The sequence below is a fragment of the Vicugna pacos genome, chromosome 7 (genome assembly GCF_048564905.1).
Source record: "Vicugna pacos chromosome 7, VicPac4, whole genome shotgun sequence".
Lineage (NCBI taxonomy): Eukaryota > Metazoa > Chordata > Mammalia > Artiodactyla > Camelidae > Vicugna > Vicugna pacos.
In genome coordinates, this window is record NC_132993.1 from 65,519,586 (window position 1) to 65,536,452 (window position 16,867).

General features: G+C 35.3%; 2 protein-coding genes across 12 annotated transcripts in view; one reads left to right on the forward strand and one right to left on the reverse strand.

Moving 5' to 3' along the window:
* ZNF804B (zinc finger protein 804B) overlaps nt 1-16,867 on the reverse strand; it is a 775,441-nt gene that overhangs the window by 416,977 nt on the left and 341,597 nt on the right. The window lies entirely within an intron of this gene.
* On the forward strand, nt 4,022-5,854 carry TEX47 (testis expressed 47). Of its 2 annotated transcripts, none has more exons than XM_031679687.2 (2): nt 4,022-4,154; nt 4,918-5,854. In XM_031679687.2, exon 2 carries the CDS (start codon nt 5,022-5,024, stop codon nt 5,781-5,783), a length of 762 nt encoding a protein of 253 aa, XP_031535547.2. In that variant the 5' UTR covers nt 4,022-4,154; nt 4,918-5,021; the 3' UTR covers nt 5,784-5,854. The 2 variants fall into 2 exon arrangements, with proteins under 2 accessions (XP_031535547.2, XP_072821156.1); XM_072965055.1 differs by having other exon boundaries at nt 4,921-5,854.

Genomic DNA, 16,867 nt, shown 5'->3' on the forward strand with positions numbered 1-16,867 from the left:
GTCTGACTTACAGAAATAACAATGTGATATGTGTTAAGCCAATGCCAAATAAGAGATTAACACTCTTTTGAAGAAGGAATGGCTCAGTTATCAGTCTGACTTACAGAAATGACAATGTTGTATGTATTAAGCCAACACCAAATAAGAGATATCACTCTTTTGAAGAAAGAATGGCTTACTGATATTTTACATGGTTTATATGTGAAACTAGAATGATAAAAGATTATCATTTTTATTAGGTTTATATTGGAAGAACCAAGATATATCAAAGAAACAAAAAACACACATAGGGAGAAAAATCACAACTGGGCTCCTTTTTACAGGGACAAAAAAAATAAAGAAATTGTGTTTTAGTTAAGAATGATGTCATGAAGAGGAAGAATCTTAACTTATGTATAAAAGGTTCATTTAAGTTTGTGTGTTCAAAAGGGACTTCTAGAGAGCAATTCCCTATAAATTCTCCCACTGACACTGATCAGTGTTCATGTTAGGTCATAAACCCTGAAGTTGCATGTCCCCATTTTCTGTTATAATCCATCATTGTGGATTAGAAGTGAGTGCCAGAAATCTCTCTGGTCCTGATAAAGGCAGAAGCTCCCTCTCCTAACATTCTACAGAAGGGAAGTAAATAGGGAAGACTTTGTAAAATTAGTATCTTCTGAACTTTATGAAGCAGACATATCATCAGGTCTTACAGTTTCATGCTCTTAGCTGAATAGGTGAGGCAGGAAAATTTAGAAAAATATTGAGTACAAGACTCATTATAATCCAAATATAACTGAAATCTAGAAAAATGCTGAGGATAAAAGACTAATCATAAACTAAATATAATCTATTCTTATTATGAAGGAGGTAGTGGAAATCAAGATACATTTCAAAGTGAATAAAAAGTCTTACTATAGAATAAAGTTGGGGGGTGGAACAAATAATCCTAAAATGTATATGGAATCACAAAAAAACAGAATTTACCAAAGCAATGCTGAAGAAAAATAACAAAGCCAGAGGAATAACCCTCCCAAACTTCAGATAATACTACAGAACTACAGTAATCAAAACAGCATGGAATTGGCACAAAAACAGACTTATGGATCAATGGAACAGAATAGAGAGCCCAGAAATAAACTCATACACCTATGGCCAATTACTCTTTGACAAAGGAGGCAAGATATACAACAAAGAAAAGACAGTCTCTTCAGCAAAAGGTATTGGGAAAGCTGGACAGCCACATGTAAATCAATGAAGTTGGAACACTCCCTCATACCATACACAAAAATAAACTCAAAATGGCTTAAAGACTTAAACGTAAGACAGACAGTATAAACCTCCTAGAGGAAAACCTAGGCAAAACATTCTGTGACATAAATTTTAGCCATGTTCTCCTAGGGCACTCTACCCAGGCAACAGAACTAAAACCAAAAGTAAACAAATGGGACATGATTAAACTTACAAGCTTTTGAACAGCAAAGGAAACCATAAACAAAGCAAAAAAGACAACCTACAGAATGGGAAAAATATTTGCAAACAATGAGACTGACAAGGGCTTTATTTCCAGAATATACAAATAGCTCATTCAACTTACTAATAAAAACAAAAATTCCAATCCAAAAATGAACAGAAGACATAAACAAGCATTTCTCCAATGAAGACATAAAAATGGCCAATAGGCACATGAAAAAATGCTCAATATCACCATTAGAGAAATGCAAATCAAAACTACAATGAGGTATCACCTCACACCAGTCAGAGTGGCCATCATTTAAGAGTCCACAAATGATAAATGTTGGAGAGGGTGTAGAGAAAAGGGAACCTTTTCACACTGTTAATGGGGATGTGGTTTGATGCAGCCGTTATGGAAAACAGGATTCTTTTAAAAACAGACTTACTATATGATCCAGCAATCCCACTCTTGGGCACATATCTGGAGAAAGCTCTAATTCTAAAAGATACATGCACCCCAATGTTCATAGCAACACTATTTACAATAGCCAAGACATGGAAATAACATAAATGTCCATCAACAGATGACTGGATAAAGAAGCTGTGGTATATTTATATAATGTAATACTACTCAGCTATAAAAAGAATAAAATAATGCTATTTGCAGCAACATGGATGGCCCTGGAGATTGTCATACTAAGTCAAGTAAGCCAGAAAGAGAAAGTAAAATACCACATGATATCCCTTTTATGTGGAATCTAAAAAAATGGCACAAATGAACTTATTAACAAAACAGAAACAGACTCACAAACGTAGAAAACAAACTTATGGTTACTGGGGGAAAAAGGGGTGGGCAGGGATAAACTAGGAAATTGAGATGTGCAGATACTACTATACATAAAATAGATAAACAACAAATTCATACTGTACAGCACAGGGAACTATATTCAGTATCTTAGAGTAACCAATGATGAAAGGAATATATGTATATATATGTATGACTGAAACATTATGCTGTACACTGGAAATTGACATATCATTGTAAACTGACTATAATACAATAAAAAAGGGAAAAAAAGAATAAAGTTGGGAGTAACTTTAAGGAAACATGAATAGATAAGACCAAGGATGTTGGCCTAGGAGACAAGAGAAAAAATGTTAACTGAGTCACAGATTGGGGTATTTGTAAAGGAAAATATAAAGAAAATAATTGTTTAAATGTTGGCATTTTAAAATTCAAAGGCTAGAGGGACATCCAAGGAAAGGAGTGTAAATAAGATTACAAGTTGGGAGTCTTCTGTATAGAAAAAATACTGGGATGGGAACTCAGTTTTTTTTCTTCTTTGTCAACCTCAGCAAACTAGTTGTATCTGCCCTGAGCGTCAGACTGAGAAGGAGTCCATATCCACAGTTGAGCTCAAGAGGAAAGACTCCACAGTCAATCAGCAATGGTAATCATTCTGTTTGGAGACTAGAGTGGCATAAGGACCAGCCACCTGATCTCACAAAATAGAAACATGGATGGTGCTAAGCTAATTGGGCAAGGAGGTAAAGTGAGAGAGTAACTGCATGATGAGTGCAGAGCCTCGGCACTGCCCAGAGTTGCGTGTGAGAAGGAACTGGGCTTGGCCACAAACAGAGATCAGGGGATACATTTAGAAAAGTACAGCATCATAAAAACCAAGGAAGTATAGAAAGCTATCAAGGAGGTTGTCAACATAATTACATTCTGCAAAGCAACAGGAATGCAGGCGAGAACAATACACTGGGCAATGACAAGTTTCTATGCACCTTGGGAAAGACTTTTGTTTCAGCAAGTGATGAAGTGAACTGCAGTGAGGAATTACGGCCGTTTTTTGTGTACCACACAATTAAGGAATTATTAAGTCACCTCTAACCCTCCAATTTCTGGGATAATGAATCACTACATATTATTAAAACCAGATCATTAGTTTGGATAACACAAATCTAAAAGGTGGAAAACATACTTTAAAGTTTAATTTTTTTGAGTAGGGTGTTTTCTAACCTTGTTTTAAAATTATAGTGTAGAGCTTATGTGAATGCAGTTGTAAGATACGTTAATAATTTTTATCGCAAAAAGTAATTTAAATTTACATTAAGAAAACTGAACCCTATAGAAGAACTTTCTTATAACAAGAATCACCATTACACAGAATCTGGTATGTGTTCTTACAGTATTTAATTAGTGCATAAATACCTCTTTAGCCTGGGTAGACAGGATAGGGAGACTGTCAAGAGCATGTTTGAATTGTATACAAGGTGCATAACTAATTCGTGCTTTGACTTTCTCTCCTATAAATGGGGGACAAGAAGAAAAAAGAAAAGAATATGTCTAGGAAGATATTCACATCCATCATCTATCTGACTTACAAAGGCAGCTGGCTAAAAATAAGCCATTCAGGAAAAGAGGCCTTCACTTCCTCTACCATGATGTCAAGGTGTCTACTGAGATATCCACATTAAATTATGAAATCAGAGCTGCCAGTGCACGCTATCCCTTTAACACCACTGACATTCTGATTGGCCAGGGTACTATGGAAACCAGCATAGAACACAGGACAGCTGAGAGCACCTAAGACCCTAGCAGTTGTAACAGTGATGGAGGACAAGCAGGGCTTGGAGGACAGGTAAAAGGAAGAAGCATCTGAAGAAAGAAAATAATGTTAAGTTGATCTGCAGGGAAGAGAAGGAGACTGGTAAGAAGACTGCCTTAAAAATAACAGAATTTTTAATTGACCCTTACAACAACAACAACCAAAAAAAAAAAAAAAGCCATTTTTGAGGTTTATTGATATGAGTCAAAAAAAAAAAAAAACCAAAAAAACAAAAGCAGCTACTTCAAAAGTATACTGCTATTATCCAAGCAATACTATTAGCTTTTAGTGTACTGAGTAAAAGTTAAATAAGCCAATGAGTAGTTAAGAGATTCCCAGATTTTAAAAGATTTATTGACTAGTTAAGTTTATAAAAGAAATTGGGGAATTATCTTAAAAATATTCTTTTTAAAAAATCTGACAAATAAAGGACAATCTGTATTCACCATTACATAAATGAAAAGACACTTTAATGTGATGTCAAGGCTGCTGTCACTGACTGTCAGCAGATATATTCCTCTGTGTGTGCATGTGTGCACGCATGTGTGCGTGTATGATTCAAGAATAGGGGCTGAGAAAAAATATACTATAAATTGAAAAAGAAAATAACAGTCCAAATAACAACAGATTGAGCTTATTCTAGAGTAAGTCCTATCTTCTTCCCACTCCCCAGTTTATTGGGGAGTTTTTTCCTAAGATGTGTTAGTTACTTTATTGTCAACTTAAAAAAAAAAACCCTCTATGATTTGATTCTTGCTTTAACATTTTCTTTAATTTCAAAGACACTGTTCATTGATAACACTGGGAAGGGATTTTGCTATTCAGTATCATTTGACCAAATGGGTAAACTTTTTTTTTTTGTCAGAAGAAACAAAAATAAGAGTCCATCACTGAAGAGGTATCCTCATAATGAAAATACTGTAAGAAGCTTACAACTGGAATCATCTACCGGAATAAACAGGACTCATCATGTCCTTATCAGTCCATACCCGAAAGAGCACCAAAAAGAATTTTCCATTGGAATCTCTTCTAATGCCACAAGTTCCACGTAGTAATTACTTACATTTTCAGGAAGAAAAGCTAAGACTACAGCTAAAGAAATTCCTTCTTAATAGGATGTTCCTAGTGGCCAAGATATCAGCGAACATAGAAAAAAAAGATATTGCTGAATACTATGAAGAACTGTTTCAGTCAATTTTGAGACATCACCTAGGAGAAGCCGTGACGGGATTATTGTTCATATATCCTACTTCCATTCTGCATATCCTTGAGTCCTCCAGTAGTACCCTCTACCAAATTCTTTTAGACTATCTTAACCATGAAAAGGATGAAATGGAATTTTTCATCCAAGGAATGAAAATTATAGTCACGTCCCACAATATCCCAACGAGGCTCTTTATGCAATGGCATGTTTCAGTAATAAAAGTGCCAGTCATGTATCTCGATGATGTGACACAGTCACAGTCCCTAGAAGAGGTCATCACAGAATTTCTCATCCAAACTCATAAATTAGCACTCTACCTTTTTAAGACTGTCAAAGTGGGCACTAAAGGACCAGGTGATAATTTGCACCAAGTTGCACCTGAATTACTCCTCCCAGAACAAATAATAAAGTACTTATGCAATTCAGCAGAATTCATGGACCCCAAAACTTTCATAAACATGTATAATAAACCCATACATGTTACCTTGGATTCTGAGGTAGTGTGGCCCGCTACTTTCCGTTTCTAGGATGAAGAGAGATGATGTTCAAATCTCTTAAGGAATTTATGCTACTTAAATAAAAGGAAAATATTTCTAAAGTTACTTTTCTCTGTAAAAAGAAATAGAACATGGCAATCTACACAAAGGTAATAGACAAAGCTTAAAGGGTATGTTGAGTTAAACTTGAAAATTTATCTGGTCTGATATTAAGTTCAATACTTTATTTTCAAAGGTGAAGGGGTTTAATAAGGTCATAATAAGTTCTCAAAGGCTAACATTTTTATGTAATGATTTATTTTTTTCATGAAAAGTGGAGATGAAAAGAACAGACACTTGATTCAGATTCTCATTCATTCTCTCAACCATTAATCAGCAGCTGTCATCACAGAGTACTGTATTCTAGGAGAACAAAATTTAGGAAGGAAATACAACCCTTGAGTTGCTTGCAACCTAAATTTGGAGGCAAGCATATGTAAAAGTAAATATGATGTATGATATATGATAAATATCATTTTTATAGTAGCAGTCTGTAGGAAAGACTTTAAGAGCACAAACAAGGGAGTAATCTCTATATGTATGATACCTGAACTCAGAAAACTAAACCTAAACTTTGAAAATAGTTTCAAAGCTCACATATTCTGGATAATATAATTAAGAATACTGAGGCTATTATAAAGCTAAAGAACACACCAGCTTTTTGAAATGACTAGAAAATACATTGTCAGAAAGCATTATATTCTTTCATGCAAAATCATTTATTGAGTACCATGTGATAGGGATATGTCAGGGTACAGAGGAGACATGACCCTTGCTTACTGGGAAAATCTATTTCTAAGTAAGTCTATGTAAGATAAACAAATTGGTTAATTTTTTCAATTTACTTCCTAGAAAATAATTAATTATAAGCAATTTCTGTATGACCAATTTCAAGTTGGTCCCTCCCTTCCTTTACCCAGGGTTAATGCTCTTTTGCATTACTTAAAATTTTCTAGTTTGTTTAAGTAATTAAACAACATTAATGTTTTTACTACTTCAGTGATATTTATCCAACATTATTTCAATATCCTATGAAATAGAGTTTGGATTTAATAGAGGAAATATTGTTATATCATTTTGATTTCCTGTTTTATTGCTTATTTGATTTTCAAACTCTTTGGGGGAAAAAAGCCATCTCAGTATGCACCTCAAATTTATCTTATGCAGATAATGTCATCATTTGTTCCACATCAGAATCAGACTTAAGGAAAGACCATTTCTATTTCTATATTTATAGTTAGATACAGATTGACATTTTTCACTTTTAACTGAACTTAAAGTTCCATTTATTTAATTTAGTAAGAGAAAGAGTGTATTTTACAGGACATTAGAAGTAATTCTTCCAGTTAAGAGAGTGTATAATTTAAAACATATTATCAACTTAGTAAATATTAAACCCCCTAATATTCAGCATTGTGCTTATTTACTCTTTGAACTGTGAAAAGGCACTCATCAATAACAAATGTTTAGTGACAAAATGAGTAGACTTAAGAGTTAATGCTTTCCAGGCCTCCTCCCCCCGCCAAAAACAAGAAAAGGAAGGAAGGGAAGAAGAAAGGAAGGAAGGGAGAAAGCTTCAGTCTTAGGCCTTGAATGTAAATGAGGAAGAGGTCTGGGAAGTCAGATAAATATATTTAAGATAACAGAGATGAGCAAAAACAGGAAGGAGAAAATGAAATGTAAATATTCATTGTATCAGATGAAATCCACTTAGCAGGGTAATTTTGTTTGAGAACAATATTTCCTCAAGTTAAAGTGGATAGAAGTAGTTCAGAAATAAAACTACATATTTGAGTCTATGAAAGTATGGTACATTATATTTTCCAAAAATGGTCACTGCAATATATCCCATCCCCACAGGCTTTTCATATGACCCTACTAACACACCTCCCATCACATGGTGGCTTCTAAATAGCCTCCTTTTGAAATCAGGCAAAACTTTGTGACTGCTTCGACCAACAGTACAACAGAAGTGATTCAATGTGACCTCCAAGATCATAAAAATGCCATGTATTTTGTCTTGATCACTTGAATGGAAACTAAACAATATGCTATGAGCAATCCAAGCAGGTTTCCAGATGACATCCACAGCTGAGGCCCCAGCCAACATCCAGTGTCACCACTAGACAAGTGAGTGAGTGAACTTTTCAGGTGATCTCAGAACCTATAGTCTTCCAGTCAACCCTGGATTTCAAGTCAGATCAGCTGACACTTTGTGGAGGAGTCAAGCAGAAATGAACTGTTCCCACTGAGCCCATCTAAACTGCAGATCTGTGAACAACACAAATGACTTGTTGATCTAAGCTACTAAGTTTTGGGTGGTTGTTTATGCAGCAGTCTGGAACAATAATATATAACAGGAATAATTGTACATATATCATTTCACATCATTTATTTACTAATTCATCTATGCAACTAATAATTTCTAAATATCTACTAGTAAATATTTACTAAGGGGCCACGCACTGTGCTAGTCCCTGTGTATACAAGCAGAAGTAAGACGTACATCCTCCACACCACCTAGCACGTATCTTTTATTAGTATGCAATACTTTCTTTTCTGGTGTGAGAAACACTGATAGAAAATTAATTAACTTAGCCAAAGAAAATCATAAAAAAAAAATCTGAGTCATTTTTAGAAGAAAGTAGAGAAAATATCTAAATAATAACACTAATTTACTTAGTATATTGTTATTTTACATTTAAAGTATTCAGGAAGCATCAACTGTGCAAATAACTAAAAAATAAGCCTAAACTGAGTTTAAGTAAATTAAACTAGTTATATGGTTATTTGTTTATTTATTGGAATGAAGACTTTAAAATTAGTTTATTCAAATATAAATTCCCTTTTCTAGTCGTCACCTTATGAGGGTTTGTGCTTATTTCAGTGACATCACTGCTGAAAAAATTCTGTGACTTTTTTATGGAAGATAAATTAAGGAGGTTTACAAATCAAAGGGAGTTAAAATATTTTATTTACATCTAGGTTTTTGAACCCCAGATAATACATACTCCAACTTTATTGGTGATCTTATTATACAATCTTCATTCATAGAAATTTTTTTTTTAAATACTGCACTCTCAAAGGAAGACCTGCTATCACTGAACATATTAAAATAGTGTGGCACTGCCTCTAAGGGGAAACATAAATATGTTTTCAGTAACAACTGCATTATTCAGAGTCCAATATAGCTCACTAATACTGTATCTTTAAAGGGGACAATACTCATTTAGCTGTGTATGTTTGGATATATTGATAAAATGCAGAAATACTCATATTTATACCTTACAAGGGTAATTTAATTTGATCAAGTCCAAAAGGTGACTCATTAAACCATAGGAAGCACCATGAGTGTTACAGTCTCCTTATAATAAAACTTTACATAAAACCGGAGTACAGAAGTTAAACCAAACAGAAAACGAGGTATTTTAATACTGAACACGCAACACTCCACATTCACATAACCACACACGTAAAACATATACTCATATACATTCAAAGAACATGTGACATTTAAATGGTGTGGCCAGCACCATTCTGATCTTTTTGTTTGATACGGATATCTTTACAATAGAATAATACTAATGATCTTATTCTCGTTTCAGCGTCACCAAGGACTTTCAGGAAGGTTAAAATTTTCTTGACCAATAACTGAAATAAAGTTATTTGGAAGGAAAAACCCTCTCAGGGTGAATTTTAAAATTCTACCGTCTTCTTTTTAATTAAAGAAACAGCTGGATTCATTTATGGAGAGTTAGTGTTTAATATAAATAGATTCTTACATTCAGTAACTTTATCATAACTTTAGCAACACAAAACTGCATTTCAATTCAGTTAAACTTATCTCTAGCAAAGAATTCCCCCAACTTTCATGACGAAGTGAAATGGGACAGCTTATCACCAAATTCATACAGCAAGTACTTTTAGATTATTTCATAGTGTAGTAAGTGATTTAATGCAGAATTAGAGTTCTCCCCCTTGTGGTCAACTATGTAAATTTCCAGATTACCAGCTGATAGGATTTATGTAATAAATACAGCGTATAGTTTTTAAGAAAATATAAAGAGAAACCCCAAAGGTACCTGTCAAATGTCAGTCTGACTCTCTTTATTTTGCAGAAAAAAGATTCTGAAACTCAAAGACATTAAGTGCTTTGCCAACAATAAAAGCAAGAGTTGATAACAATAGTCCTCTATTTCTACTATTTCTACTTCATCACTTCAAATAATTGACTGTGGTCATGGCTAGGGGTCTGGATTTAATTCTAAGTGTTCTCTTTACTACTATGCCATACCCTTTGGTCCTCCAGTCCTCACATTATGTCTTTTGGAGACATCCATCTGGATTTTCACAGGCAACTCCATCTCCACGTGCTTCCCATAGAATGTATCATTCCTTGCCACTGCTATTCCTTCAATCTGCTCCCCTACTTGCACTCCCTGTTGCTATAAAACGGACCACTCTCTGTGCAGTTGTCAAGTCAGAACTTGAATGTTGCCCTGATTTTCTTGCTTCCTTTTGATCTCACTCACAGCCAATCAATCTAAGCCCCACCCATTTTCCACAGTAAGCATTTCTAGTGTCTGACCTTGTTTCTGTGGCCATTCTTAGGATCTCCCTCACTTCAATCTTCTCTTCCTCCTCTATCTTTCTAGTCTATGTAATATTTCTATCAAAGTTAAAGGCAGTATAGTTCAAAGTTTAAGAGAGCCACCTATGGTATTAAATTGCTGCATTGAAACCTGGTTCTGAAACTTAGTAGAGCTGTAATTTGTTTCTTTACCTTTCTGCACCTCGGTTTCCTCATCTACAAAATGAGTGTGATTAACACTACCAGCATTATAAGATAGGTGTGGGTATTGCATGAAATAACGGTGTAAAGATCCTGGCAAATAGTAAGCAGTCAAAAAATGTTACTCCTCTGATCAAAATTCTTCAATGGCTTCCATTTTATTTTTAGGATAAAAAGCAAAGTTCTAGCATGATCTGCAAGGCCTTGATTCTCTGATCCTTGATTACTAAACTACCCACCATTCTCTGTGCTCACCATTCCCTTTCTCCCACTTTGCTTATCAATGGTTTCTCGAAATTTCCACGCTCTTTGCCTCCTTCTTCCTCACTTCTGTTAGCAATTCTGCTTATCAAATTTTATTTCCTCCACAAAGCCCAGCGAACTCAAGATACCCTTTTCTGTCCTTATTGTATGTGGTACTCAACCACATCCTAGTGTTTCTTCTGTCTCATTGCTGCTGTTTATTTTCACATTCATTTCCCCATCAGCAATTTGGAAGTGATTAGCATAGAGGTTTTTGGTATTTGTATATTTAGTACCTCATTTTTAAAAAGGTGTTGTTTAAAAATGTCTAGGAATTTCTCTGTAAGGTTAATTTTGCTTTTATCAAAATGGTTGTGAAATTTCAATGTATTAAAACATTCCTATATGACTGATCAGATTTTGGCTATTGTCCATGAAGCTCTCTAAAATAGCAAGTCAAAATATAACGGTTGCACCTTTCTGAAAACTTCAGTTTTACCCACATAGCATTTTTTTCCACCCTAGTTTGGAAGAATACCAAGAACATATCCTGAAAGTGATTCAGTTGAACTTTTGTATTTATATACTACTACTCAGTGAACCAAATACAGGAACTCATTCTCAATTCACTGGATTAAAAATACTTTCTGAATAAGCTACTATAAGGTATATGACCTTTATTTCATTTTTAAAGATGCTTTCTTTATGTTCTTTAAATCTTGCTTCACTAGCTGCACTTATTTGTTCTTTGAGATATATGCTTGATGAGACTAATATTTATCATTCATATTTGCTTAGGGTATTATAAATGTATAAATTTGACTCCATTTTAATTATGTAGTTCACTTTCTAATCTGTTTTTATAGTACTAAGCTATTTTTAAAGACACTCTTCTAAAAGCCATACATTAAATATGAAGTGTTGATTTATGCAGGAAGAAACAAATGTCTATGTATTGAACATATTTACATTTTAGCAAAATGCACACTAGTGTAATGACCTCCTCAGGGATCTCGCTGACTCAAGTCTCACCTTCCTCCTTCTCTTCCTGGTTTATACTATACTTTGCTTTTTTGAAAGCAAAAATAATAGACAACTCAAGAAGAAGGTGTATTTTACCGTAGATAAAAACTACATACCTTGTAACCTTTTAATTTTTGATTCTTCACTTTCTATCCTGTAGAGTGACAATTCTTGAGCACGTACCCTATTCCAACCAAAATCAAAATGAAAATAGTGAAAAGAACATCAAATTGAGATGGCTGATCTTCGTTATGTACTCTCATTATGTGCCCTAGAACAAGCGTTTAGTCTTTGTGGGAGTCTCTGCTCATCCATATCGTAGGATCTATGAGCATCATACAGGAAGCCCATGAAGCCCAGAATTGTGATCCAAAAATGTGGCTAAGAGGAAAGAATATGCTGTCTTACAACCAGGTGGTCAGAAGACAAGATTAAGGTATTTTTATTAAAATTCTGAAGCCTAATGTCTGAACAGAGAACAAATCCACCAAATCAGAGAGTATCTGTGGAAAATACCAACCTTTTCATTTAAAAAAGAATCCATCCTGGTTGTATCCATTTCAGTGAAAAGATAGGAAACTGAAAAGCCAGGAATTGATATATGAGAATATGACATATAAATGGCAAGTTTCATAGCACTGTGGAGTCAGAAGAAACAGTGAGGAGTGGAGACTTTTTATTTAAGGCTGATGAGAAGCCACTGAAGATGTGAAGCAGGGTGTAATCAGATGAATTTGGCTGCTGAGTGGAGAATGGACTGGCAGAGCCGTGTTAGTGCAGGTAGGTTCCTTAGTTAGTTGTTACAAAACTTCTGGTAGCAGATGATCATAGCGTAAAACAGATTAATGACCATGGAAATGGATCTAGGGGATCTAAGTTGACAGACAATCAGGAAATAAATAAACAGGTTCTCAGGGAAAGAAAAGAATCAAATATGTTAAGTTTCTAGTTTTTTCAACATTCCTGAGGCAGAAAGTATACAAAGAGAATAGAGTCTGTACGAAAATATTTTTCCTCTTAATGACTGACATATTATAGCTACATCAGGTTAGAACTATATTTATTTGATATTTACATTATCGATATGTTTGGATGAGGTACAGAGCATATTCATTATATTAAATCTCATACTTTGTTGAAATGGAGAAATACTAATATGTATTTTCTGATATAAGTAACTTATAGTAAAGAAGAGTGAATGAAAATAGTTTGATACATTAAAATAAATTAAGCTGAAGGAGAAATTATCCCAAAGATTATCATGAGTCTTATATTCACCACCACAGCTCTTCTCAAACTTCTGTCTGCATTCAGTGGAGCAAAAATAAAATCAACAGCACTTATTGGGCTTAATTCCTCCCCTTAGTCAAATAAAAGTCACTAAAGACATTTAGTTTGATAATTATTGATTGTCTTCCACAGGTACAGTCACATGTCAGGGGCCACGTAAACCACAAACAAATAAAAGGCTCTGTACAGTCCCCTCTAAATCATTAGTATATTATTTATTCCACTTGCAATAAAAAATTTAGGTTCAAAGGTGTCCTTTGACATTATATTGAAATGGTTTGCCTCCTGCTTCTCCCATACATTGAATTTTATTCTCTCTCTGCATTTAGTCTTTCAACAAAGATGACCCGAAAACCTATGTCAGGAACTTTGTCAGTCAGAGGGGCTCAGGGATGCTATGAGCAAATAAGCATCACTTCTACCTTAGAGAGCACACAGTCTTTGTCTCCCTCTACCTCAGACACATAGAAGAAAATTAAACCATTATGGTCATTGTTATCATTGTGTATATCCAAGTTGCAATGGCTTCCTAAGTTTCCCTAGTTTAGAGGATTAGGGGGTGCCTCTGAAGGAAGAACGATACAAGGATTTCTGAAAGTTAAATAGAAGTGAGCCAAATAAAAGGCAATGAGTAGCAGGGGAGTGTTCCTAGCAGAGAATGTGTATACACATACACACACACACACACACACACACACACACACACTAGCAGAGGCAAGAAGAACCATTCTGTGCCTGAGGAACCAAAAGAATTTCAATAAGGTGAGACCTAAAGTACAAAGGGAAGTCATCAGAGGTGAGACTAGATAGCTAGGCATGGGACCAGACTATGCAGATATTTAAAGCTATGTAAGTAGCCTGACTTCAACTCAAGTGAAACAGACAGAGATATGTTTTAATCAGATAACTTCCATGATTAGATATGCCACTTTGAATTGAGAGAGAGAAGAAATTAGAAGAGAACTAGGTAACTAGACTGGATAGATGCACCACTGAGGAAGCTACTCCCGTAATCAGATAGGAAGTCTGTACCAAGATAATGGCAACAAGAATAGAAAGAAGTGGTCATGATCAAGAGATATTTCAGATATCTTGGTATTTGACTGAAAGCAGAAAGTGTGAAGAAGAGGAAAGGGCCCAGGACTAGACAGTTGGAGGGTGCTGGTGCCGTCCCGAGACAGACAGTACTGGAAGAGCAGTGGGCTGTAGTTGTGTAGGAAGTGGGATGAAGTTTTCCCTTTTTAAAAAAATAAAATAAAATATTTTATTTAACTCAATGTATCAAAAATACTGCCTCAATATGTAATCAATATAAAAATTAGTAATATCAAGTCCTCGAAATCCAGTGTGTTTTTTATACTCATAGCCCATCTCAACTTGTTTTTCTTTTCTAATTCTTACTGAAGTTTTCCCTTTTGAACATACTGAATTCTGAGGTGTCTGAGAAACATCAACATAAAACTATTCCAAAAAGAAGTAGATCTACCGCCACACGGCTTAGGAGATGGGTCTGGCATGGAGCTGGAGATTGGAAAATCACCATCAATGATGACTGAGGACTCAGGGGTGGTCCTATCACCTAGCATGAGTATATAGTGTGGACAGAGAAGAGAGCCTACCTCAAAATCCTAAGGAATGCAACTGGTAGAAGAACAGGGACCCACAAAAAAAAAATCTAAGTCATTATTATTTAAATTGCCCAGAAACAGAGAAAAAAGAGCAGATGAGTGTCACAGAAGCCAAAGGAAAAGAACATATCCTTAAGAAGAGAGTACTTATCAGCATCAATTTCAGTCTCAAAGTCAAGTAAGAAAAGGACTAAAAAGTGGATGTTATGACAAGAAGGTCTTTGGTGACTTGGAAAGAGCAACTTATATTTAGCATAGTGAAGGCAGAAGCAGGATGCACTAGGTTGAGGAGTGAGGCTTGGGTGAGAAAATAGACCTAGTATAATTGTTAGTGGATTTGCAGGGTTAATTGGAATGTAAAGTCCCTTTTAAGATTCTAAAATTTTTATTAAAAGGAAGACCACCAATTTAACTTGGTTTCAGGAAAAAAATCTGTCCTTTTATATGAGATTAAATACTGAATCATGGCCCCAGGGGAAGAGAGCTCTATCCAGTTTCAAATGGTAAAGATATGGTCTTGTACCTTCAAGGTCCTCAAAGACTATCTATACAGTTCTGGAAAAGAAGGTTTGCTCACTGAACATCCGGGTTGGATAAACAATTGCACTAATCTCTAGAAGAAACCTAAACACACAGAAAGTGACTTTAGAATATGTGTGACCTCTGACATTACAGCTCAAATGTGGGGTTATTCCATTGGTATTTCTGAAACCAAGCCCCTCTAAAACCAAGTTCCCCTGTCAAGTTTATGATTAACCTCTATTCCCTTTCTTGTCCCACACCTGTTCCCATGAAGAATGAGGAGTATCAAAGACAAGGTGGCCCTCCCAGGTACATATGCCTATCTGTGTCCCTCGTTTCTTGTTCGTAGAAAAAAGGCTTTAGTCTCCTAGACCTTCCCTGAGTTTCAAAGACCAGATTCAATCACTTATTAGGAAAGTGAAGGAATGCAGAAACAAAGGGAAAGCAAGCCCAACACAATCTTTTCCGTGATTGTTAGTTTAAGCCAATACCTTGATTTATGACTCCAGACTGTTGAGATAATATTCCATAGCTTCAACCAGTTGGCCCCAAGTGGACTTAAAAATTGTTGACACCAGGAGTGTCAATTGAGAACTGAAACTTTGAACCATCACATAGGCGCTAAACAAATAATAAAATGGCTCAATGATTGTTTCTGCACTTTCCCAGAGGAAAGTTTAAGGGATCACCAGGCCAGACTAGAACATACAGAATAATCATGACCACTGGGGACAAAGGAAGTCACAAGTTGGTGCCAACAAACTGTATGTGAAATCTGGGATCACAAAGACCTCTCCCCTTTACCTTTTTTGTCTTTAAAAAATCTTGCACCCTGGCCAACCAGAAAGGTGGAAGGGAGATGAGTCTAGATCTCCCATCTTCCAGGTTGGTGCCCTCCTCAACTAATAAACCTTTCTCTGCTCCAAACTCTAATGTTTGGGCTTGTTTGGGGTCACGGTGTCTTGGGCATATGAACTTGGGTTCACCAACAATATCCATGGTCAAACTTTTATAGCTGATTGCAGACTATGTGTTCTTATTAACTTTTCGGATCAAGCACTTTGCATCTGTAAATTTTGCTCTGAAATCTGGCCCTTATCCAGATTGCTTCTTTTTTTTGCCCAGTCAGTGCATGCTAGGAAATTGTAAATTACAATCAAATCCCAATTTTCCAAACTAATGATTTTAAAGAGCAATAATGCATAATCCAAAATGATGGTGAATTCATGAACCATTTATCTCTGTAATGTATATTCATTAAACTTGACTATAAGTACATCTCATATGACATTCATGACAAAATGATAAAGCATTTCAACTGAAATGACTCAAGGGTACTTGTGAGGTTTTTCAATTTCTCTATTTCTGCTTCCTACTACATCCTATTGCTTATATCACATTTCAGGTTTGGGTGACTCATTAAAATAAACTAACACACCATGTTTTTTCAGATAAAGGCGATGTTTCATCTATTGCTTGCAGCACTTCCTCATTATTGCCACCATTTTCTACAGTGATTGTTCTCTGTCCCCATCTCTCTGAAATTTCCTTCACAAAGGTAAACAGTAAAATGAACC

Bases quoted from the DNA above. Each gene is read 5' to 3' on its own strand.
- TEX47 (XM_031679687.2), top strand. From the start codon at position 5,022: ATGTCCTTATCAGTCCATACCCGAAAGAGCACCAAAAAGAATTTTCCA.